We start from the raw sequence: 26,318 nt of genomic DNA on the forward strand, positions 1-26,318 counted from the left end.
CTTTGAGGAAAACATCTTCCTCAGTCCACTATCACACGCAGCATTTAGACAAAAAGTGTTCCTCACAAACCTTTGTCGTCTGCTTGACAACAGGATTCTGGTTCTGGCGGCGGGAAAATACACGTGCCGTAGGTTGTAGCAACAGAGAGGAGTTTTGATGATTGATCACACTTAGAATCCAGTTGCAGGTTAGCAAAAGAGATTGTAATAAGTTGTCTTATAAATTATTGTGTTTAGCAGGCAGGAGATGTGACATTTGTCTTATAAACCAGCGAACAACCGTGCTGGGTGATTCTCCCACGAAGCCCCCAGACTCTGTCAATAAGGGACGGAGAGTTTTTGACGTCGCCAACTTCTAATGCATGGTTATCGAAGCTTTTCAGCCAGTGTTCTGAATACGTTAGTCTATCTGCTTTGCATTGCTGGCGTTATAACTGATTTTGCATCTAGCACATATCCCTAAATACCCCGTTTTCGAAAAATCCCGACTTTAAGTACCCCACGAATTTAGGTTACCCAACGTTACACATTCGGCTCAGCAAGCTGGTGAAATTTTAAATCACATGTGTACATCTGTAAGGTTAGATGTTGTTTCTATGAGCTCTATACAGTACTGTTTAACCTTCGACATGATAAAGTAGTTTTTGGCACCAAATGTGTATATTTAATGCGGTTATGTTGAATAAACTTTCAGTTTGTTTGCGAGTGACTACACGTCCGTGCACATTGTAGGTTTTAACATGTTAATAGATAAGATCTGTAGGTACGTTATACAACAGCTGCAGCATGTTATAGAAGTGCTTGACGCTGAAACAATGTCTGTGTGCTGATTATCAAAAACTCACTACACCCCTCTTGTTGATAAAGACTGCTTTAATACATATGAAACAAGTATACAGTAGAACATATGTATGTACATCATAAATAGGTACGACTTCGGCACTGGAGATACTTATGACAACATAATAACAAAAGAACTATCATCATATGATAACAGGAAGTCAGCTTCTTTCCAACATCATTTTGTTTTCAAAACAATGAGAAGTTGACAAATAAATAATTTTACTATAATCGTAAATACAGTATTGATGTTAGTGGGGGAAGATTTGGCAGCAAAATATGTTAACAATATGGATATGCTATTTACTAGGAACAGTTTTACTAGATCAAAAAGCAGATTAAGGCTATAATGGTGAAAACCTTATGATCATAAAATGCTGAGACCTTGCTTGGAAGAAAACTCCATGTGTACTTTTACTTCAATTGAAGTATTTCCAGATATGTTCATAGTGCTCACTGCTGCAATGGTTGATATTTTGCTGTACATTTCCACAACATTATCCAAGCTTAACCTCTATTAAATATGTTCCAACCGTTACCTTACTTTTCATATCTGCAAAACCATTGTACAAATGTCTCATGTTAACATCCTGGTTACCATAGCTTGCCTTTGAAAGTATCTATCAACCTTATTGCGGAACAGAGACAAGAGAAGTCTTTAGACATCATTAGCATTCTTTTCAAATAACCATCATTACTCTTGGAAGTTTTAGGTCCTATTAGAGAAGTTTCTGAGGTATGTCTTTTCCATTGGGTGAAAACTTTTACTGCATATTTTATCACAGACTTATCAATTTAGATGTTGTGAAAGACACCATGAGTTTGAAAATGAGTACATGTACATGTATGTACAATGTGACAACTTTTGTGTTCACCAGGTTTTGCTCACCTATCAGTCACTTGACAGTACATCATTCCACATTATGTACATTTTCTTGATCATGTTGTAAGAGAAATATTCACTATGAGACAAATTCTTCATTCTGAAGCATGACGTCACCATATATGAGAACAGTTAATGGGGGTGGTGTACGTGTATATTGTCACAAAGGGGCTGGGTTTTAAGTTTGGACAACTGCTACAGTAACTGCATCTTTGCAACTTTCAATGATCTTCAAAAAATCTGCCATGAACTCAAGTTAACGATAGTTCCCAGACTGATGCTCTTCCTCTTGAAATCTTACAAAACTCAGCTTTTTCAGTAAAGTCTTTGCACAACAATGGCTTATAGAAGTTTCCTACTGGTATAAACACTAACGGTTGTTATGGTATACAATATAATACAGCAGCAGATTGCTGTGTGATTTGTCAGGACGGTTCTGTGGTGGGTGGGGGGAGGGGCGGCGGGTGAGAAGTGTAGCTGATGTTCGGGTTCAACCTTAACGTGCTGAGGGGGTCTGATACGTAACCTGGAAATCAAACAAGAAACATGTCAATATCACATCGGTACATAGTTTCATCAGGTTGTGAAGTCACTGAATAAAAAGACTCTTTGTATACAATCAAGTGATTTATTCAACTGATGTCACCTTCCTCAGGGCAATTCTGTTTTTTGGAAAGGATCTATAATTAGTGACACCTGTGCTGCAGTGCAATGTGAACCAGTAAGAATTACCCTGAGGAAGGTGATAGATGGTCAAGAAAATGTTGGTTGAATAAATCACCAGCTTGTGTACAAAGAGTCTTTTTATTAAAGGTCAGCATTACATTATTAAAGGTCCTAGGACACATGGATTTTTTGTAAACCTTAGTACACTACCGGTAAATTTGAAATTTACAAAAATTCAAGGAAAGTTTTGGTACCATTTTTGTTTGGGCTGGGAAAGGTGGGTAGAACTTTCCTGATGTCCTCCATTGTCAGTCCTTGTGGCTTGCTGCAGGGGATAAAATGAAAAAAAAAGGTTAACAAAACCAAAAGTTCTACTACAGTACCATAGAAAGCCACTAAGTGCCCATTATAGAAAATGATAGTTGTTTTCCCGACGCCTACCCACCTACCATATATCATGCAGATCCATCAACAGCTTCTTAAGTTATGATGCCCACAAACACACATACAAACATCCAGACATTGGGAAAAATATCATCAAAAACATAACCTTGACAAAGGTAACAATATACAAAAGCGAACACAGAATATAACAGTTACTTCAAATAGTATAGTTTATAACACACACAGTGTGAAACTACTAAAAGCTAGGGAAGAGCTATTAAAGTTGTCTCAAGCAAGAGACTACATAAAACTGTGTCATACCCGATCCCAGCACCGGCCGACTCCCACTGCTTCCTCAGGGCATTGACGTGCCCGGGCGTCGGCACTGTCCCGTTCTCCGCTGACGTGGCGGGGATGGGCGCCCCACTGGAAAATGTCACCGTTGTACCACTGATGGCGGCCGTCGCACTCTAGAAAAATGAAAATAAAAGATATTGAGGCTACCTACATGTACCAGCACTGTTTAGGAAAGTGTCTTTATCTACATCAGGAGCATTTTTAGCGAAGCCACTTAGAGTATAAAAAACAGATGTTGGCAAATAATGCTTTTACATACAACATTCTGTTAACCCTCTTTCTACTACATAAACAATTATGTCTGTGGTGGTGGCTTCAACAGGAAAGGGGTACTAGTTTAAACTTACCTCTACTGACTCCTTACACTCCTGCAGTTTCTTCACAATCTGTTTGAACTCTGGTCGCTCCTGAGGAAGGAAGAAGTGATGTAGTTGTTACTGACGAATGACTCACACACACACACACAAACACACACACACACACACACACACACACACATTCACACAACATGTACATGTAGACACACGATTAGTAACTGTCAGTTAGAAGTTCCAGTTAAAATCATCATTATTCAACCAACCAACCAACCGACAGCCCTGTCATACATGTACCTCAGGTGTTGGGTGCCAGCCTATCTGCAGGAGGTAGGTGATCTGTTTAGGGAAGGTGATGGCGATGGGAGGGCGGGTGTTCCTGTATGCCATGTCCGCTGCTGCTGCAGCTGGGGTGGGGAAAGGGAAGAAAATATGTTATCACTTTCATTTATATGATTGTACAGCTTTATCAATGCAGTTTCTCTACTTGGACATATGATCATTTCAAATCAGGTATTATTTTAAGTATAACATGAAATTCAACATAAATCTAGGATAACATAGAGTAATGGTCCACCAAAAACAGTCACTTCACCATTTTTTACACATTCAAACCCAAAAGAAAACTATGTCATCAGAGCTTGTCATTCATTCCTTGAAAATTTACAGGGTCCCTGAACATCCTTGCCAAAGTAAGCAACTTGCAATTGTACCATAATGATTGTACGTATATTTACTGAAATCTAACCATCTTGTGCTTTATATCTTACCTCAGAATACACTTAAGATATAGTTCTATGATATACAATAATATATGCAGTACCTGGCTTGAGATGTGCGAAGGGCAGCTCTCCTGCTAGGAGTTCCCACAAGACTAAGGAGTAGCTGAAGACATCTGCTTTGATACTGTACTTGGTACACTGGGTAAATACTTCAGGCGCCATCCACCTTAGGTTCTGTACGGGACAGGAACACGCAGGATGTTACATATACATTTCCTGATGCGATGATAAAAAATACATTTTAACTGAACTCAGTTAAAATTCTACAAACTATAATCATCATGGGAAGAGACATATAGCATATTGTGGCTGCATATTTGATTGCGGTGAGTAATGAACATTAGGTTGTAAGTAAAATAAATATTACATACTGCAGTTTGTAATTATTGAAATTACTGACTTTTGCTGAGCTTGGGAATGCCAAGTAGTACAAGGCTACTATGTAATACTGAACCAATCTCCTGTAAGCACTGGAAACAGAAACATTGTCCTTACCCCTGGTTGTTTTGTCATGTTTTCATCATCTTGAGATTTCAGAAATCTTGACTCTGAGAAAAAAATAATGATTCATGAGGACCATACATGTATGTACCAGGATACATGATTATCAATTTATGGAAAATGTTCACATCAAAACATGTCATAGCAAAATAAAGCTGCAAGGAATTATGATTCCATAGTTAAAGTGGAACTTACCACCAAAGTCTGCAACAACAGAATGTCCTGATTCATGCAACAATATATTGTGACTGTGGAAAAACAGACACATTTATCAATGTTAGAAAGCAAAGTCAGTCAGATAGCTGTGTATTACAGAGTGAATGTATATCAAAGAGTAACACCATGCAATATTACAAGATATTCAATTCATAGATAACTTTCTGTGATTATGAACACAATAAAATATGTCTATGATTTAAACCTTGAAAATACACAGTGATTAAAGACAAAATCAAGTGTTGTGAAATGGAATTGAACGCTCTAAATAGAGGGCCTTGTGCTTTAAGGTAACATTTCTATACTAATAGTATAATGATTATTCTAATTCTCTGTTCACAACATGTATGGTCTCACCTGTTTAGATCTCTATGAATGATTGGCTGCTTCAGGTTGTGTAGATACTCCATTCCCTTGGCTACATCTGATGCTACTGTAATCTTGGACTGGAGGTCGATCACTCTGAAAAAAACACATATGTCTTTAGCCAGGATGCCAGCTTTTCTAGCTTACGTATGCTCTCTGTATTGCCTCCAATTGGCTTTACAATTTTGCTAATGAATTAGACACTGCTATTTGCACCACAGCATATTTTGGGTCCAGTGTATATGATATGAAAGTAAGCATGTAATGCCATATTGTACATGAACCCGTATGTAACATATACCACTACATTGTTATTGTATCTAACAGTATCCAACCATAAACGGTTATGGTCTGTGTTGTGATCTGGTCTGTTTGAAGCAAAAGAAATGATCAGGGCCAAATATAAATTAGATTTAAAGTCATCCAAACAATGTTTGAAGCATTTCCACTGAAGTTCTAGCTACAATCAGGTCTTCAGGATTTCAAATTTGTTCCATGCATTATCATGTAACAACCTGTTATACTTGAACGACATAGGATCATGGGTTGTACTACCTAGGGTCCCTGTCCTGGTAGCTGAAAGGCAAGTAGGCAAGCAGGGAAGTTATTGCATTCCAGGAAACATGCAAATTGATTGCCAAATAAGGATTGATTCCCAAATATGGAATACACCATAACAATTTGACCACAATGTGCAATAGACTCTTCAGTATGACTTTTTTGATCATGGTTTAATCTCAACAGAAACTGACAAGGAAACATACATGCAAGGGTCCCAGAAGGAAAACTAATCTAGATTACAGTTAGTTACTAAAGTTAACATTGACTTGGGCAAGAGACACATTGAGGCATAAACAAAATTAATGATTTCAAACTGATTCACTTCATGTGTAACTTATGCATACACTCGATCAAGGGAAACATAAGTCAAACATACATACATGTTTGTACACTGTGGCTTCTCTCAATACAATGTGGTACATGTGTAGTTTTGATGTTTCAGTTCTTGCAAGAAAGCTGTATATAATGTATACCTTTGACTTTGACCTTGATTCCTACCTTTTCTGCTCATGAAGCAGGCTGAACAAAGACCCTGCTGAGACGTACTCCGTTACTATGGCAAATTGCTGAAAAGACAAGTGCACGGTCAATTTTCAATTCTAGCTCTCCACCACATGTACGGCAACTGTTTATTCAACCCTGTAACATTAACCTTTAGCACTCTGAAGTAGCCATTTGGCACCCAATTCGCTATTGGTTACAGAGTTAGGCAGCAGGGAGAAGGTTAAAAATGGTGATAAAGTTTCAGTTGAATTCCAATTATACAACTGACAGATGAGAAAACATAAAGTCAAAACAAAATGATGCAAAAAACAACAACACCCAGACCCTTGTTTTGAACTATTGTTGTAATATGCATCATTTTCACACCATGATAGTATTGATACCTTATCTGAATACTGCTAGCCAGTAGACAACTGTTTCAAGATTTCGTAGAGAAGTACTAGTAGATAGAGACTTACGCTTGGGTCCTCGAGACAGGCCCCCACAAACTTGATGACATAATCGCTGTTGAGTTTACATAGGATGGAAACTTCTCTGCAGAACATGTCTACATCTGACTTGGCACAGAATGCATTTGCACGATATCTGGAAAAAAAGAGAAAAAAACACTTTCTTTTAGCAAAACCACAAACTACTATGTGATAGAGAACATAAATAAGCCACAACGCACCCAATAATACACCATGTAATAAACACATTTAATATTACACCATGTAACAGAAGTACAATGTATGCTAGGTATATGTCTGGGAAGCAAGCAACTACATGTTGCACTATACTGTAAACCCGACATTCATACCTTTTTACAGCAACTGTTGTCCCCTTGCACTTCCCTTTGTAAACCTTCCCAAAAGACCCTGAGGAAGGTGTTTTTTGGAGAAAGATAAAATCAGATCTAGACAATGGCAAATAATTTGTCTTCAGAAAAACCTTTTTTATGAGAAGAATTGAACAAAATGACACATATTTGTGCTAGAAAAAGATCTTAATATCATATCTTAACATTGCATAGTAGCAAAGTTAGTGATACAGGGGTGAAAACACAAATACAATGTATAGTAAACAGTGTACTTACCACTGCCTATTGTTTCCTGAAACTCTATGTCCCCTATCTGTAGGTGGAACTTCTGAGGTAAGGTTGACCTGAGATGAAGCACATCAATTTTCTCTGGAAAAAGATTGAAAACAAAACATGAATGATCAAAGCTAAGTCTTGCATCACACTAAGCAATTTTACAGACTAGTGTCTTGCCTACTTTCACTCATTTGTTAAACAGTACAAAAACATTTTTCAGGAAGTGCATTAAGAATACATTTTGAGGTGAAGGCATATTGTTGTTGATCTACCGGTAACTTGTAAGGTAGTACTCTACCATGATTCTAGCCTTATGTTTGTTGTTCTTATTTTCATGTTGTGTTCTTCTCAACCAAAGGAGACATGCTTTACCTTTTGTAAGACTGCGTAATTTTCCTAGGGGTGACGGCACTGAGACATAGGACCCATCTGTAGAACAAAAACAATGCCATTGACAACATGTTTTAGATAGAAGAAAGACTATGAATAATGAAAACTTTCAATAGTTACAGACTGCAACAGAGTGTATTGAAAGTCTTTTCTTGTATTAAGTCTTGCTCAAGTTTTTCTTATATTCAACAGTTAAAGGTTCAAATGAATGCAGCAAATTTGTTTTCAACTTCATATTCATTTGGCTTTACCTGAAATAAAATTTTGACTCCTAGTTCAGAAAATTAGCACAGAATTCAACTTGAATGTACCCGTACACCTTATTCATGTATAAAACCCCTGTAACAACGCTTGAAATAAGATCTTTATTTGACTTCATACTTCATTGCACAATCTAGGTTTGTTTTTCTTCCACACACTGGTTGAATTGCCTACCCTGTACGTGCATATTCATGTTTTCCTGCACATGTTTACTACTGACACGTAGCACTTTGATTGGTCTGGTGTGGCAGAAACAATTCAGTTACTGTTTTCATAATATCTTCCTTACGATAACAATATCCCTTAGAGAAATCTTGAGCAACAATAACATGAACCAGTAAAGTGGCCCAAAGAAATTTCGAGAAAGGTCTTGTTTTATTTCAGAGCTGCGCAGACATTTTCAGCAGAAAGGCCTCTTGTATGCTGGTAAGTTCCCTAGCCTCCATTGTAACTATATCAATGTACAAGTTTTACCTTGCTGTTCACAAAACATATTAAGGATTGGTAATAAGATTTCTGTAAAGATTCTGTAAAAAGTGCTGGTACTCAGATTTTCTACAAGCTTTCATTTCTAAAGCTGTGTCATACGTGTACTTTCAGCCATTTTTGTAACATAATTTAAAATCTGAAACATAAAACATAATATATAGCTTATCAAACTCTACCGGTAATTATTTTGATTAGTCACTAAATATGACCAGGATATGATAGTACCTGAATTTTAGTTACTGTTTTTTCAGCATAATTACAATTTGGAAATTCACCATCATGCTATTTCTACATGTAAATACTTTTTTGGATAGATGATATCATAGATCATACTGGTGGGAAATCAAAATGTATTTTTTAACATGTATAATCAGCATTGAACTCACTGCATATATTTTTACTTTTTAATGACAGAGCCAAGATGTCTACAAAAGTGCGGATCCTGACACTCCTGCTGTTTGTTCCCTGGGTCTATGGCACCAACCTGGACTCCTACCCCCGCCCTAACTCCTCCTACGTTGCCGTTCCGACCAAGATCCCGAGTGGCACCCAGGTTCTGGAACTCTCCGACCACAACATCGCCACTCTCACCACTGGTTAGTTTTAATGATAATCTTAAGTAGTATTTCACTATACACAAACCTTTTCTTTGATACTGCAGGCCTGGGTATGTGTTTCCTATAGTATCCATTCGCCATAAATTTCAATACATCTGCTCTATAGATCTAGATCACCTTATCTTTAAGCAATCCAAAACTAAAACGGTTACTAACTGGATGCCATGAACATATTTTAGCAATGTAACTGTCTGACAGAAAACTGTCTCGAAATCTCAACTTAAAATCATTTTCCAGGAGGTTTCTCCACCCTGAAAGAACTGCTGAAACTGGTGATGAGGAGGAACATCATCTCCACCATAGAGAAGGATGCCTTCCAGGGACTGGACAAGCTACAGGCACTGGACCTCTCCTACAACAAGCTCTCCTCCATTGAAGCCTACTACTTTGACAACATCCCTCTGCTGAAGTATCTCAACCTCAAGGTAAACAACTATTCAAACTCTACAACTGGATAAAATTCAACTTGGAGATTATGGAAGTAAATACCATAATTTTTCCAGTTGTGTAGATGATATAGTTATTGAATTATTGTATTTTTTACCTGGATGTCTAACCTTCATAAACGGTTCAAGAGGACAAACTTCATAAGAAATCACGATGATATAGTTATTGAATTATTGTATTTTTTACCTGGATGTCTAACCTACATAAACGGTTCAAGAGGACAAATGTCACAAGAAATCACGATGATATAGTTATTGAATTATTGTATTTTTCATCTGGATGTCTAACCTTCATAAACGGTTCAAGAGGACAAATTTCACGAGAAATCATGATGATATAGTTATTGAATTATTGTATTTTTTTACCTGGATGTCTAACCTTCATATACGGTTGAAGAGGACAAATTTCACAAGAAATCACAGTACTCCACTGTCTACAGCTACAGTATTTTTTTGTGGTCATACACCAACATACAAAAGTCATGTATTCCACATTGTGGAATACATGTATGTTGGTATATGATAAAAACAGTTGTTGTTTACTTCAGTCCTAAGCTAATGAATAGTAAGTGGATTCAATTTGATATTCATTGTCTGCTCAGTGCATGCAAAGCACACATAGAATATGCATTTATCTCGGTCTAGTGTTTAAAAGCTTAACTTTATAAATTTTTTTCAAAGAATACATATCATCTGGATTTGTTATGATAAGATTTTGAAAGGTCTTCTGATTTTTGCCATGACTGTACCTCAGGTATGAACCTTGAAACTACATGTAATTTAGTCTTGTCAAAAAAATGTGTTTTACAATTATTGATCAAAGCACATTTTCCCACAGGCGAACACCGTCACGTCCATCACCCTGGGCTCACTGGCATCCCTCCAGAACCTCCAGAACCTCATTCTCCAGGGTAACCAGCTGACCGACGTACCCTGGGACGAGCTGCGCGGTCTCCCCAAACTGACGACTGTCGACCTCAACAACAACAACCTCCAGACCGTGCCCGAGGGGATCCACACCGGATGGCCCTCGCTCCAGGCGCTGTACTACCACGACAACCCCTTCCACTGCGACTGTCGGCTCCGCTGGCTCAAGAAGTACATCCAGGGCAACCTGCTGAGCATGCTGTTCTACCACTGCGCTACTCCCAAGAGTCTCCAGGGGGCGCAGCTGGCCATGGTCCCAACTGCAAGCCTGGTCTGCACCAAAGCAAGCGTCGCACACTGGGAAGGGGTGGTGTCTGTGAAGGCGGGGGAGACAGCCACGCTGGTCTGTCAGGCTGAGGGCGACCCCGAACCCGAGATTGCATGGACGACCCCGGACGGAACAACGATCAAGCAAGGCGAGAATGCAGGCAAGATGGAGGTGGCACGCCACGGCACCCTGACCATAACCAAGGCCACACGGGAGGACGGAGGGGCGTACACCTGCACCGCAAGCAACGCCGGAGGTCAGGACACCAAGGTCACCAAGGTCAACGTCGTCGGGGAAGATCGTCGGATGTCTGCCATCAACGCCACCTCAAGGGCCTCCCTGTGGGAGAGCCCGGAGTTCGGGGTCTCCATGGGGATCGTCGCCATCCTGGCCCTGACCCTGGGTCTGATCGGTGTCGCTGTGTTCTTGCTCATGAAGAGCAAGTGTGAGACGGTCCAGCCGGCAGAGGAGAACCTCGGGACGGAGAAGCCAACTGAAGACAACCAGGAGAAGGAGAAGGAAGCAGAGAAGCAAGCTCCACGCTACCAAGTTACCACAGCCACTAAGGAGGATGCAGTGAAAATGTCTGATGTGGAGAAGGGCCAGGTGGAAAAGGAAACTCCTGAAAAGGAAGCTATCAAGAAGGAAGAGCACAAGCCTCCCCCTCTGCAGGTCAGCGACATGGGCAACGTGTGAAAGTCAAGAATCACAAAATACAAGGTTTTTAACCCTTGTTAAGAGTATGAATTGGAAACAAAAGAGCAGAGTTTGTCTACCAAGCACGATGTAATTGTTAGCAACCCCAGAAAGTTTAACTTACCAGTACACACAATATCACCTACTAGTATTATGATTCTTTTTAGCCTGCAAAATTGCAAGTTCTTTCTGCAATCTAAATTTTTTAAGGCAAATTACAGGCTGTAGGTGTCATTGTATCTTAGACCTGTTCTGAAATTGTAATACAGTGCTTTTTAATTTTATCTCGCAAGTTGCAACTTTATAATTTCATTTAGGCACAATCCCTTCCTTCATGCTCCCTCCTGGTCCACCCCCTACCATTAGTGAACTGTCCCATAAAGAGCACCTATACCCACCACTGCCGCCTTGTGAATAGTCCCCACATGCTGACTCATCCTGCGGTCTCTTGTGGTGTTTGAGTAACGTCACTATAGCATCATGACCTGTGTGTGTAAAAAACATCAAATAGAACTTTAGTCAAACTTCATCCTTCTGTAGTAGTAGTAGTAGTAGTAGTACACCGTGTTCTGCTGCTGCAGTGGTCTGAACACTGCAATCAGTCTTTCTGTAAGATTGTCATAATAGAGACATTTGATTTTCATAATGTAAACTGGAGTTTTCTATTGATTGGAGTGCACATATAGAAAGTTTTGAAATTGTTTCAGCAAGAAATTTTATGTACAACCTGTAGACCTTCAATGTGATAGACAATGTAGTTTCAGAATTTGTATGTATACTCTGAACACACATATTTTTTGTAGTACAACTATCAATGTAACATTCCTGTACATGTATTAATTGTAACATGCATGTTCTCTTCACCTGTAATATCATCGTTTGTGCATTGACTTGTGCCTTACTGACAACTACTACAAAAGTGATGTTCACTCGCACTTAATAATAGTCTTATCTTAAAAAGCTTCTATATTGCCTTCAATTAGAGAGCATTATACTTCACACCAAGTATTGAGTATCATATTGTCTTTATTATCTTGTCTATGTATCATTTGGCCAGCAAAAACTTGTATTCTAGGAAGACAGATTCTGATAAGCAAAATCTGAGAATGATGAAACTCTTGCCTCTTTCGTAAGCCCACATCAGGCAAGTCTGGTTCTGCTGATCCTTCTCCTCCCCCTCTACTGACGGCTCCTGTTGTCTGGCAACCAGGTTCATATCCGCATTGTTGTCCAAGAGGAACTGGACTAGTCGTATGTGGCCGTGGTAACAGGCACTGTGGAGAGCTGGAGTGGGGAGGGGGGCAATGTCAGATACAGACAGCATCAATTAACTACATGAAGCAAGAAGAAAGAAAAAAGTACATTGTAGTTCCCACAAGCAATGTAAAACGCAAAGAACCTTCTACTACATCATTACCAGTCTATTTTTACATGTACATTGTACACTGTTATGCTTTGTCTCAAGCATTCCGCTTTGAGTTTGACATGCTTTGCATCATATATCTGATGTACTGTTAGGACTTATTTCTGCTATGCTTCACACAGACATTATTGTAACAACTTGACAATGCCAAAACTGTAAGTTACAGCTGAATATGAACAGAATGCACTTAATAGACAAAATGTTAACAGAGATGGATTGTTCATTGAAGTGGTTATTCATTACATGTTGCTGTGGATTGTGTAAAAAGAAGCAAAAATTCAATTTTTCGACTTCATTTGCCACAAAAATATAATATGTAGCCAGAACATACAAACTTAAGCTACATGGAAGATAGTGAAAAAATGAAAAGTTTTGAATATTTTTACTGTAAATGTACAAATGTTTGCGGTGGTTTTATGTTTGCATTTTTTGCGGTGAACTCTTAACCGTGAGATTAAAACCACCGCGAAAAGCCGTTCCATTGTGTGACTGTAGCAATACTATTGTTTCAAGACAAGCCTTACCCGTGTGCCCGTCCTGTCCCTGGTGGTTCACACTGACATCTTCCTGTCCCAACAGGAACTTCACCAGCTCCAGACTTCTCCCATTCGTACATGCACTACGGGGAAAACACAAGGGGACATGAACATGTGGTCAATCATCTTTTTAAGTACAGGTCACATAGAAATCACTCAGATCATCTACACATAATAAAAAGCCCTGTAATTCTGGTCAACATAACTATAATTTATGGAAGAGTAGTACATGTAGTTACAAAGAGTTTTAATTTGTGATATTCCTATAAACCAATGACAGAAACAAACCACAATCTACATATATAACTAGCAAAAAAGGAATATTCTAAAGGTCACATCATCAAATGCTTGTTTGATGATATCAAAAGTCTGGTTAAACCCTAATATGAAAAAGAAATGACAGTGACGATAGGTTCCTCACCTGTGAAGAGGAGTTTCGCTGAAGATGTTCTCCTTACTGAGACTGTCTTTTCCTGTGTGTTCTACAAGTTTCTTCACAGCTTCTACCTTTCCACCATAGCAGGCACTACAGGTACAATGGAAAAACATGACATTTTAAAGATATTCACATTCATTTCTTTTGTGATTTTTTTGCCACAAAAGGTATTATGTTCATTAAAACATTTCAAGACTATCCATAGAAATGATTTGTACAATGCAAATTATTGAAGCATGTCATCCATCCTTTACAAGTCATAGATTTCGATGATCTGAAAGAAGAGAAATTTCCCAAATTAAGCTGAAAACGAGTCAGACTCTACAACAATTTCAAGCTATTTAGAGGTAATCTCCAAGCAGATCCACACCGGGCGCAAAAATCATATATGCTAGCCAGAGAAGGTCCAGTCAGCCAGAGAGGCCCCTACCGGGCTGATTGGACCTTCTCTGGCTGACTGGACCTTCTCTGGCTAGCATATATGATTTTCGCGCCCGGTGTGGATCTGCTTGGAGATTAATTTAGAGGCCCTTCTATATAAAAAGCAGGTTTTACAAAGTTGAGGCCTCATTATCACTTGAATTCTTGTACTGAAATCGAATAAAAATAGCACTAGAGCAGGGCAATCATAACTTCAGCATATGTGTATATATATATATTCTATAAGAACTACTTACAGATGCAGGGGTGTGTCTCCGTAGATGTTGGATATGTGTGGTTCCACCCCCCTGTCAGGCTGGAGTAGATAGTTCAGTATGGGGAGGTGGCCATGTCTGCAGCAGAAGTGCAGGGGGGTGTGCTCCTCATTGTCTCGTACATTCACTGTGAAGGAAAGCAAAGACAAAACATCCTTCAGTAAATAGTTTCATCAAGTTGGTAAATCTAACTGGGTTCTACAAAGGGATTTCAGTAATCTTTCAGTAACCTTTCCTAGGGCTCAATGAACTCTACAACGTATTATGACATAGCAGTAAGGATGCAGTCTTAAATGTGACTGGACTCAACAACAGAGACAAGGAGCCGAGGTATAGACTCAGGCACATTTGGGACTGCATCATTGCTGCTACATTACAATGTGGAAAGGAGTAGTAGGGTTCAATAAGCACTGAGTAAGGTAGCTGAAAGGTTACTTAAACGTCACTGTCAATAAGTAAGAAAACAAATAAATAACAGAGTTTTGTGACCTGCAAAGAAAGTCAATACTACATTTTGTACTGGAGTAACAATTGTATGTCTTACCGTCTGCTTTGTTTTCTTCTTTGCCATCTACCAGTAGCTGCACATGTTTCAGGTGGCCCTTAGCACAAGCCAGGTGCAGCGGCCGGTCACCAACTTCACCAGGTGAGTTGATGTCTGCACCATGTTTTATCAACGTCTCTGCAATCTAAAGAAAAGAAATATCAATCATACACATCTTATCTTATACAATTGACAGTAAAACTTATCACATATCCTTTGTGGATAGTTTCTAAATCATCAATTCTTAACAAGATTCTTTATACAAAACCAAGACTTTCTTGTGTATAAAGAATCTTGTTATTCACTTATCATGAGGTTGTGGGACATAAGAGTTATTTACTTAGTTGTAGAATTTTTCTTCTGAAGCAAAAAGAACTTTTCCAACATTGAAAAACAACATTTGAGTAGTCTGTAATCAGACTATGTGATTAGTGCCACATGGCAGCTTTGAAAATACTGCAACCATGTCGTGAATCATACCTTTTCATGTCCAAAGTAGCAAGTAAGATGAAGAGGAGAGAACTTGACGACGTCCTGTGCGTTGACTGACGCTCCTCTCTCCAACAGTAGGTCCACTACCTCCTCGTTCCCACACATACACGCGATGTGGATGGGGTGGACACCTCCGAACCCTGACAGACTGATGTCTGCCTTGTGGTCCAGCAACAGCTTCATCATTTCTATATCACCCTGTAATAGTCAGATAGATTATTACGCTTCGTTATTATGGAAGGCCATATGTGTACTAAGTATTTACACTCTCAAAGTAGATGTTGGGGTGGAAAATCGAAACATTTTCTGACATGCTGGCTTTTCTGACAGTTCTTCATGACTGGTCAGGAAATTAATGATTTTCCCCCCCAACATCTATTTGGAATTTATATGTAAAATTCTGATAAAAATTACAGCAATAATGGAATTTTGGTCCCAACTTCTAGGATTCTGTCACACCTTTTTGATCATGTTATTTTATTTCTAAGTGGTTCTGAGTGGTCTGAAATTAAAAGTGCTAAATGTTTGATTATCCTTCCTCCTACTACATGTAGTTCTTGGTTTAGTACACAAGACACAAGAGCAATCATTTTCCATGATAGATTTAATCGAGAACAAACCAAACTGCTATGCTACAATTTTATCTTCTGGGAATGGTAACACTACGACCACCCTCAACATGTACCCACCCTGTATGTTGCCAGATGTAGCGCTGAGAAACCATTCTTGCTGAGTTGCCCAGGTTCCACCCCCTGGGACAACAGCCACTCCACGTGCCCCCTCTCTCCCGCAGGGATGACACTCAGGGGCAGGATTGTCATCCCGTTCACAGGCGGCGGCGGCGGCCCGAACTCCGTCTCCTTCTCAAGGAGTTCCTCATCTTGGGAGACCAGCTCCTTTATCTTCTCAAGGTCACCTCGACTGGAAGGTCACAATGGGGAATGGTACAACATTAACCTTTTGCATCCTGAAGTACGATTATATCAAACTAGTACAATTTGGGTATGCAGCGTCACTTCTAGCATATCAAAGATTACTATTTTGAAAACCTTCTCTACACAGGCTATTAACCTTCAACCTGGTATGGTAGACATTTGGCACCGATTTGTATTGGTTAGAGGGTTTGACAGCAGTGAGAATGTTGATATACTGTGTGATATATTCTTGATACATGTATTTGTATTGACAGCACCACAAAAACATGCTTGGTCCTTGGATAAATTATGCATAAGCCTTGGAGAGTTGTCCTATGTTTTCCGCCTTAAAACAAGTAAAGACGACATTAGTTGACATTTCAAATTTAAGGTTCCTTGAAAGAAAATTCAGGATATTTCACCTGCATGCTGACTGAATATCTGTTAGCTCCACCCCTTCCTTCACCCGAAGGTCCTCGCTTAGTCGGGACCTCAACACCGAGTAACTCTCACTGATCTTTTTCTTCCATTCCTCTGCAAAAACAAAAAAAAGAGAGATAAAAATGAGTTCATTATCTCTGGAACTTACACTTCAGTGCATCAAATTGCTATAGGCATATAAACATATACATAAAGTTGGAGTCCCAAAAGGAAATCACCACAGCTCTTTGGTTACCAGAAAGAAAGAAATACATATACACTAGATTAGATGTGCCTATCACAATTTCATGTACATATTGTATCAACCCTGGTCCAGGACACTCATACTAGTCATAGTGTGCTAAAAGTTTTGGATAGCAATATATATGGCAACAAGATTATAACTCCATGTTGAAGATACATGTCCTTTCTTACATTACAACTTAAAGCTGAAAGGAGATGTTGATCAACTGTCTTTTGATAATAAAGTCTTCTATGTCTGGTAATCAGCCATGGTTTATTCTTCACAAATAGGCTGCAACCTTACAACTTATAACTTATACAAGGTACAATGCCACAATTATAGTTGTACAGCTAAGCTATCCTTGGCAAAGGTATACCTAGAAATAATTGAGATGACTATTAATACAGCAACCATGAGTAAAAGTAAATGACAGTCGGTCAGGGTTATGTGTACAGGGACGTCTATATACGTGGCTGGTGCTATGTTTGGCATCCTCCTTTACCTACATTTAGTCATGTTTTAAACATGTGTCATGCAGGAATTCTGGTATGGTTAAATCAACTATCTAGGAAATGTATTTCAAAAATCTTTTTTTAATCATTAATGGTAGAAGAGTGTGTATTATCATTGCAATATTCTAAATTGCTAGGTCATGTCACATTATATCTAGAACTAACAAATAATAGTATACTAGTAATACAAATAACAAAATTATACTTGAACAAGCCTGAATCCCACTCACAAGCAATGTAATAAGTAAAAATCAGCTAAATTGGGGAAATTATGCACACATTTCAGTAATACTAATACACATCCAATTGTCCTCTGGTGACGCTGAAGAAGAGTGATGGATGTCACTCAAAACGTCTGGACATACATTTGTAATGTCTGTATCTTATCCAGTTGTAGTGATTGAATTGTCTTTAAATATTGTTTACCTGGATGCATAACCTTCATCAACGTGTCCAATTGTCTTTTACCATTACAAAATTTTCCTTCACCCTACCTAAAAATGAAAATGCTACTGAAAAGTATGACAAATTTATTTGGATGATGTGATTTGAATGCACATTCTAATCTAAGGTTTACTACTTAAGTGTACTATAATAAGCAAGCAATATCTTAAGGTTACACTACAGACCTGCACATGAATGTTTGGGGCGTGACTTGTACTGTCCCATCCAGTTCCCTTCCCTGCTCCAGGGTTAGTGATGGTAATGAGGAGTACTGTCTTCCGCACTGAAAACAACAACAAACAAATATGTGTGAACGATACAGTAATCAACTGCAAATTGTAGATCACTCAATACACATGAAAATGCATTAATCATAGCATACATACTACTTCAAAGATCTACAAATAGTAACAATATGCGGACGTTAGAAAATGCACAAATATAACGGTACAAATAACATCTTCAAATGAAAGCTAACATGATGAATGATATAAACAAGCTTTAGGAATAAAGGCATTGTTATGAATCTGAAACAAAGACCATGCGACGATGAGACGATTTCTATGTCGTTGTTAGGATGCAAAGGCTTACATAGTCATAATTTTACCAGAATTTCAGCTTGAGCAAAAAGCTTCTAGCATCGGCTCCCCTCCCCACTACTGGCAACAAGGCATCCCGTTACTTCTAACTATCGCAGGGTGCAATTTCACACGGTTTGAAGGCTGAACACTGAGCAAACTTTCCACTCCGCGTCATCACAAAGCTATGGGATAAGGGTGGGGAAACGGGATGTAAGCCCCTGACTATATTTGGATCGCTTGGAAATATTTTCGTCTGCTGTGGAACAGACCGAAGTGCAGCTCCCTCGCGCGACACAACCCACCAAAACACCTTTGTCTCCCTCTCCTGTGCACCAATATCTGAGCGGAAATCCGTCTTGATAGTTGGCTAAGTAAGTGCTGGTGTCTTTCTGGACGTGATAGGGCAAGCCGGTGAGCTAGAAGTTGTCCACGATGAGAGATTTCTGGCTATAAATTCTTGGCGCTTGGACAGATCCCGCGGGCCGGTCTCTGAATCGGGGTGAAGTTCAGGCATCGAATGTCAGGCGACTAGAACGTCAGAATAATCAATGGGGGACGACAGGATGATATTAAAAATTTGCCTTATAGAAAACTTATTGAATTTGAAAACTAGTAAAAGTAGTATTTATAATATATATGTTATACATATGATATTGCTTGAGATACCAAAACGGTAGCAAAATATCTCTATTGAATAAAATATTGCAATGCGACTTATATATAGAATCCCCCGTACATTTTTGGTATAGCCCATAACGTCAGAGGTCAACAGGAAGCATATTCCCGTCATGCCATTCGCCAAAAAGTATATCCATTACCCAAGGGGAGTACGTATTTACTAAACAGTAATTTTTGTCTGAATTAAACAAATATTAGCAATATTATACGTACATATCTCAAATTAAATGTTAGATATAATAATTCTAGTTATATTTTGGTTTATCATAATCACTGACACTATTTTATAAGATATAAGATACAGTAACATCCCTACAATGATAATACCTATGGTCCACTTAACTCCCAATCGGCCAATAGTAACAGCTACACAAAACACGAAGCGTAGTGGGGAGCCCGGTGAGAGTTGTTTTGACGTTCACTTTCTAGAAGAAACACGTCCAAAATGTTACCAGATAAGTGATCGACGTCTTTCTACGGGACGATGGCGATCTAAAGGAGAGTCGAGATGGCGGTAGACCTGGCGAAGAACGCCGGCTTCGACCGTGAAGTCGTGCGGACTCGGCGGGGCGACCAGCAGGAGTACTTCTCGTCCCTCCTGTGTAAGGACAAGCGGTCTCACGAGGCCCTAGAGATGCTCGTCTCTGACCTGCACGCGGACAAGGAGGGCACGGTCAACACGTTCTTGAGCCACTCGGGGTCCGAGGATTTCCTGTGGGGGCTGGTCAGGCTGCTGGACACCGATAACCCCAGGTTAGAACTGACCGACTGACCATATATCGTATGTGGTATAACCCACTTGTTGCTCAGCGTGATTGAAATGTGTTGTTTGCATCAACATAAAGATTTTTCTCGCGCTGCCAACTTTTAAGATACTTCATGAAGTTTAAGTATGCCCTTCCTCGAAGATTCTTAAAGTGTTCACGCAGTCAAAACATCGCTTCATGTACTTTCACACCCCTTGATTTTAGGGTTGGGACGTCCGGCCACTTGAGAAAATCCAGAGTATGTTTATCTGTCCACTGTCCGGTACTTCAACTGTTCAATCTGATAGTTTCATCTCTCTTGAAGCTTGGTTATTATTGAGCTTAACTTAAGTTTCAAGTTTTACACACATCTTATGTTTTTTTTTACAGTTTTCAACTTTTCACATCATATTCTAAGTGTGCTTTAATGTTATGTAAGATACATTAATATCAACAGTTTAAAGATTTGTGCAGGTGTTGATTAGGTAACCCAATCTGTGGATGTTTTTGGTTTAAGGTAGCCGCCCCAGCCAGGTAGCATGTAACAGGTGTATCACCTGTCCAATGCCCAACAGGTGTCATACCTGTAGTTCAATGCATCCTCTTTCTTCGGGTTTCACATCTCGTCTCACGATATATGGTCTCTAGACTCTTTAGAAGGCTAAGAAATAACTTATGAATTGGTAAAATAGATTGGACAATTAACCAGATTAGGAGTGAGAATTGTCATTGGCTGGAGAAAATAGACCTTGTGAGACAGAATCTAGCAAATTAGTTGCTCCATTTACTTGATTTAGAGTAATTAGACAGCTTTTGATATGCATATATGCTTGTTAGTGCAGTGTCCAGCTATTGTATTGGACTTTTGCTGCATTTTGTAGTGTTGATTCTCAACGGAAAAGGTAATTGTCTATAATTATCTAAGCTAGTGGCCTGGAAAAACTGCCCTGTCGGACATGCCCTGTAGGACACTGCCAAAAAGACATGATGCACCAGACACCCTGTGTCCTTAAATATTGAATAAGTATGTGCATCTATTTCTCAAATAAGTGATATCAACTGCTTAGTTCTAACAGCAATGCATGTACATACAAGAATTGTAAAATGCTTTTTTGGCTTTCATGTACATGTATTAGTTCAGAATTGAAATTCTAATTTTGCTCCTGAGTCAATGCCAGTGTACAAGATGGAATGTTTTCCCTGGAATGTAAAAGAACAGAATGACCTTCAGACAGAGTGGTAAATGATAGTGCATTTATGTATGTACTAAAGCAGGATGTCGAGTAATCGAAGAGGATCAAGGTTTACCTGTACTGCAAGGTCAAGTGCATTGTGTAGTTACTTAGTGTGCCTTTTTATGAGAACCCAGGCATATATTGAAGGCTAAGCAGGCAGTAGATAGGTGTCGTATGATAAACTGTAAATCAGGAAATTTTTGCCGTGGTTTTATATTCGCGGTTTTTCGCAGTAACTCAAAACCCCTGTGAAAATTTTTGTTCTTTCTTTGGCCATTTACCCCATTGTATGACTAGTACTGCTGCACTATCATGGTTTCTGACAGGCTGTCCATAAAGATGCTTGTGTTTCCATTATGTGACTAGCGCTATTATTGTTTCAATCGCGAACTTAAAACCACCGCAAACACTCCGTTTTCTCTCTACCGCGAAGTTAGATCCCTGCGAACTTAAAACGATTTACAAATACTTATGTGATGCAGTAGAGCTGATGGATAGTTGTTCTATTTTTTGCATTCAAGCCAGTACATCCCTTTTACTACATAAAAAAGAAAGAAAGAAAATTAGAGAATTTGAAGATACTCACACCCTAACATGGTTTTTCTCTGACAAGGGGTAAACAATTGAGAGCCATGGCAACGTACAATTTACCAAATTTAAAGGTACATTGTGTATACAGTGATAAGTGGTAACGTGGGTGATGCTTTATCATTTTTATGTTAATTACATTCCTATCATTATCAGTGTTAGCTCACCTAGCTACTTTGCACAATTCTAAATTGCGCATATTCATTTCAGCTGGCACACTATATGTTTTGAATATCAAAAAGACATTAGCCATGGTCTTGTCACTTTCCCATATCGATGAATTTGACCTCCCTCCATTTGTCATAGCTTGATCATCAAGTGATTAATTTAGCTTACAAGATGAAGTTTTTTCTTTGGCAACACAAAGCACAGGGGGTCAGGGTGTTTCCTGGGTTACGAAACAGACCAGTAGAACAATTTGATTCCCATGGAGCCAGTGTTGCATTTTAACCTTCTTGAAGCAGAATTTCTTTTAGATGAACCCAAGATTAGAGATTATGAATAAGAAAATCACAAAGGATTGAGTGGGTCAAATGTATATTAGACTGTCAAATTGCTTAAGTTAAAACTTTGCCTGGTCTACTACATCTGTACTGGCTTTGTACAATGTACATTGTACAATGTGTTTTTATGTATTTTTCTGCATGAAGAAAGAATGTTGTCACTAAGTATCAAGTGACTGGGAAACATCAGATAAGAGACAGTTGTGACTTTCCTTTACATTTTGCTTTACTTAGGTCAAGGTCATTTAAGGGATTTTCATTTGAGTAAAGAAGAAGAAGTAACATTTGGTACAAATCAAGTGTTTTGTTACACCATTGTAGCCAAGTAGATTATGGTTACATATCTGAGACCACCTGTTGAATTGTATTGGCTATTTATCAAGTTTGTGAAGTAGTGAGTACATTCAATACACTGAAATAAGTGGAAAACAAGTGATCCTGACTGAATGCAACTACAGTTCTATGTAGTGTCGTCAACAAGGCACTGTGTGCATGGTCAGTCTTTGTGAATATATGGCCTTTCAATACATTGCTCTGTTTAGAAGAAAAACATCTTAATAGACTTCCCCTATTGGAATGGCAAAGTCCATTCATCGAACCCCTGACAATGTGCCGTCTTTGAGGAATTTCAGTCTAGCAAGACAGAAAAAAGCACTATCGTTCCATCTAATAGAATGGTTGCCCACTATTGGACTGTAACAAATGGCTGAAGGGTCATTCCTTAAATAGCACAGATCATACAGTGGCTAAATACCATTACATTTTTGCTTGGCAACTGTAATATTTTGTAGAATCTGCTGAAGGACATTCCCCACACCATGTTCATCACTGGAAAACATGACACACTTTGAAGAACTGTTAGCATTATGTTAAGCAGTGTTGTGTTAAGCGGTGTTGTGTAACTTGTACTTTTAACAGTAACAGTGAAGGTTTAAATGTACAATTGTATGTTATGTAAGTTTTTACACATTTAACATCACATCTTTGTTGTGTCAAACTCAAAGACTCAAAAGGGAAAAGACAGATTGGTCCTTCACATTCAAAATGCACAGTTTTTTTTAATCATCACAAGTTGTTTATGAAAAGTTTATGAAACTTGAAAAACTCTTGCTGTTTCTATGAACAGCTTTCTTGCATGATCCTCAAAATAATGACTTTATATTATTGTCTGTATTCATAAAAAAACTCCATAGCAACTTGTGAATGGACACAATTTTCTGTAATGTTACTGGCAACAACTTTATACAGTTGTATCTGTTTTAACCTACACATCAAAAATTTATAATGATTGTTTTCCTTGTTGATTTTTGTACTGAAACTTACCATGTAGTCTGATATCTAACTTCAAACCAGGGTGTTGATGATACTTGAGCTAAGCACTGATATGTGTCAAAACAAGAGTGAATGTGGGCAGCTGGGGGGAGTGGAGAGCTCCTGAAGTGCCTCTTGTTGGCACTCATTGCAGGTTGTTGTAGATACTGGGCATACCGTGTAGAGACCATGGTCACGTAGTCTGTTCCAGGACTCAAATTTTCAAAATACTGGGCTGCATATGCACTTTTGTGCACCCAAAATTGGATCTGTTCACCTTTTTTTGTGTGGGGTACCTGCTAACAGTAATGGTTGTCTAGTAGACCGGATAATTATTTTGATATTCAAGTATAAAAGAAACAGTACAACCTTTGTATTAGATGTGTGAAGTTTTGAGGTAACATAGCTATTAAGAATTTCATATTCCAGTTCTGAATAAGGCAGTAGGCTTAGTAATTCTGTTTTGTTGACATTCTATTTATGTTTATGTGCGCTTAAATCTTAAGGTTAGTGCACCAGTGTGCCTATTCCCAAAAATGAATTTCGAGCCCTGTCGTTCTCTCCTGTAGCGTACACAAGAGAAGGCGTGGTTGACGGAGCGGTGAAACGTGTGAGAGGTCCTGTTTGTTTATGTCTCATGGGGGTAAGCCAAAATGTCAAGATAGTTTGTGTGTTGACACGGTTGGGGATGCGGGTGCCTAGAAAGCCTGACAGGTAGATGTATTGACAATGTTTCAATAAAACCACTGTCATCTTCGAAAGCTGCTATATGGATACTGGTACTCAGGAAACAAACTACATGTAGGATGTGAAAAGTGAATTCGAAGACAGAGGTCAGGCATCTCATGTACATGTAGGTGAATTGAGCTTTGTAATTCTAGCTTGATCAGCACCTTGTTACACTACATTCTATAACAGAATTTGCTAAAACTTTTTAAAAACCTATGGCTGTGGGTGTCTGCAGAAGGAACCAAATTTGTTACCAAAGTATGAGGGGCTACGGTTGAGTCTGAAAATCACTTGCCTTTTATTTACCTCAGGTGAACCGAAAGTTTATTGAGTTTAAGTTAAGAAAAAAACTCTGTAGGTCAACAAATTCTTGATTGAATTACCGTAAAGTTGAATAGCTCTTTAGGCCAACAGACTCTGCAAGTTTCAGGTTAGCAAGTCCACAATTAGATTTCATGCCCAATCAGTTCTCACACCACATGGGAAAATTCAAAGGGCTGCCCTGTAGGCTATGTTAGACCTGTATATCCCCCTACAAATCCAGAAATCTATTTGTAGTTGTCACTATTAATTCACTGATTCACATGGCCTGAAAAGCCCTATAATCCTTTGAGTTTGAGTATAGGCGTGTCTTCAACTAATGTGATCGTAGGGGGTTGCTTTTCATCAAGACTCTAAATCTAATTATGGTCAAACTTACTAGAACAGATTTTTAATCTTGAGAATAAGCAGTGGTAGAAATACTTTTTTCCAGTGTTCTGCAGTATTGCAGAATGTCAAAATGTTTTAATTTCTGCAATTTGAAAATATTTTCTGCAAATATACAAGCCTCCATTCTACAACTTTCTCAACCTAATAATGCCTATTCTTTATTCTCTCAATCTTTAATTTTTGCAAGCAAAGTGTGAAACAGGAAAAAGCATACATGTACATGTGTGTGTAAAAATTGAAAACCATTGAATCCCTATCCTGATTTTTTCACTCTGCAAAATTGCAGATTGTTTCATTTTTCTTCTGCAATCTTGAAAATCTTTCTGCAAATTGCAGACTGCAGGTGGGTATTTCGAACTCTGATAAGTATCCTCACAAATCATGCTGGGGCATAGACTGTCATGATCTAAAGGTTCATGCCCTTATCATAACCCCATACTTTGTCTGACACACAAAGGCTACAGTTATGATGCATGTCAAAATGAGAAGCGTTTAGTCTAATGTAGCATGTTAATGTGTGCGCTCTACTTCCAAGTCACCGAGCAAGAATCTGAAACATCAAGAAATGTTTATTCCGGTTTTGTTGGTTGTCATGGCGATGTTTAAGGCACCCAAGGCGAAAAACGGACTTTCCGGTAATACATCATGTTACATAATTGTTTTCTGACACATGCTCCCAAAGGCCTCGTGGAAGAAACGTTTAAAGTAAGAGTCAGCTATATGCTAATCCAGTATTGCATGGATACCTGGATACACAACTTCGCAAGGGGCATGCTCTGTTGTGTCAGCTAATACTCAGTCCCAGGACAACGCTTCCAAGAAATAAAGAAACATTTTGTAGGGATTCAAAAGCAGTGATTCACAGATTGCAACTGTGGAAAAGTTTAATCCAGCCTTTAGAATCAGACACAAACCCGGACGCTCGCTAGGTGAGCTCCGCTAACGTAAACTTCTCCCACCTGCCTTGCTTGAAATCTCTGCAGAGAACGATCGAAGCACGGCCGCCCTTTCTCTGAACACAATGGCGCAGGTG

At 38.9% G+C, this 26,318-nt stretch overlaps 3 protein-coding genes across 8 annotated transcripts in view; 2 read left to right on the forward strand and 1 right to left on the reverse strand.

The window, feature by feature from the left end:
• Window positions 1-855: 855 nt before the first annotated feature.
• On the reverse strand, window positions 856-19,312 carry LOC136441483 (serine/threonine-protein kinase TNNI3K-like). Of its 4 annotated transcripts, none has more exons than XM_066437786.1 (26): window positions 19,095-19,312; window positions 18,389-18,486; window positions 17,006-17,117; window positions 16,359-16,590; window positions 15,658-15,867; window positions 15,178-15,322; window positions 14,616-14,760; window positions 13,924-14,028; window positions 13,491-13,585; window positions 12,666-12,827; window positions 11,942-12,028; window positions 7,822-7,878; window positions 7,450-7,542; window positions 7,174-7,231; window positions 6,833-6,959; window positions 6,369-6,436; window positions 5,865-5,885; window positions 5,301-5,405; window positions 4,923-4,975; window positions 4,722-4,774; window positions 4,268-4,400; window positions 3,742-3,851; window positions 3,478-3,537; window positions 3,095-3,243; window positions 2,644-2,714; window positions 856-2,249 (listed from the first exon to the last, which is right to left on the reverse strand). In XM_066437786.1, the coding sequence occupies exons 2-26, from the start codon at window positions 18,426-18,428 to the stop codon at window positions 2,149-2,151; spliced, it is 2,592 nt and encodes an 863-aa protein (XP_066293883.1). In that variant the 5' UTR covers window positions 18,429-18,486; window positions 19,095-19,312; the 3' UTR covers window positions 856-2,148. The 4 variants fall into 4 exon arrangements, with proteins under 4 accessions (XP_066293883.1, XP_066293881.1, XP_066293882.1 ...); XM_066437784.1 differs by having other exon boundaries at window positions 19,087-19,312; XM_066437785.1 differs by lacking the exon at window positions 19,095-19,312 and adding an exon at window positions 18,811-19,071.
• Window positions 9,011-11,550, forward strand: LOC136441925 (leucine-rich repeat and fibronectin type-III domain-containing protein 5-like). Its single transcript, XM_066438486.1, has 3 exons — window positions 9,011-9,185; window positions 9,444-9,631; window positions 10,491-11,550. Exons 1-3 carry the CDS (start codon window positions 9,011-9,013, stop codon window positions 11,541-11,543), a joined length of 1,416 nt encoding a protein of 471 aa, XP_066294583.1. The 3' UTR covers window positions 11,544-11,550.
• Window positions 19,313-19,824: 512 nt separating the features above from the next.
• Window positions 19,825-26,318, forward strand: part of LOC136441316 (uncharacterized) — a 28,373-nt gene continuing 21,879 nt past the window's right edge. For all 3 annotated transcript variants that reach the window (XM_066437541.1, XM_066437543.1, XM_066437542.1), the window contains exon 1: window positions 19,825-20,215. In XM_066437541.1, the coding sequence (XP_066293638.1) occupies window positions 19,971-20,215 (245 nt within the window). In that variant the 5' untranslated portion in view covers window positions 19,825-19,970. The remainder of the gene's footprint in view (window positions 20,216-26,318) is intronic.

This window comes from Branchiostoma lanceolatum, chromosome 9 (genome assembly GCF_035083965.1).
Source record: "Branchiostoma lanceolatum isolate klBraLanc5 chromosome 9, klBraLanc5.hap2, whole genome shotgun sequence".
NCBI lineage: Eukaryota > Metazoa > Chordata > Leptocardii > Amphioxiformes > Branchiostomatidae > Branchiostoma > Branchiostoma lanceolatum.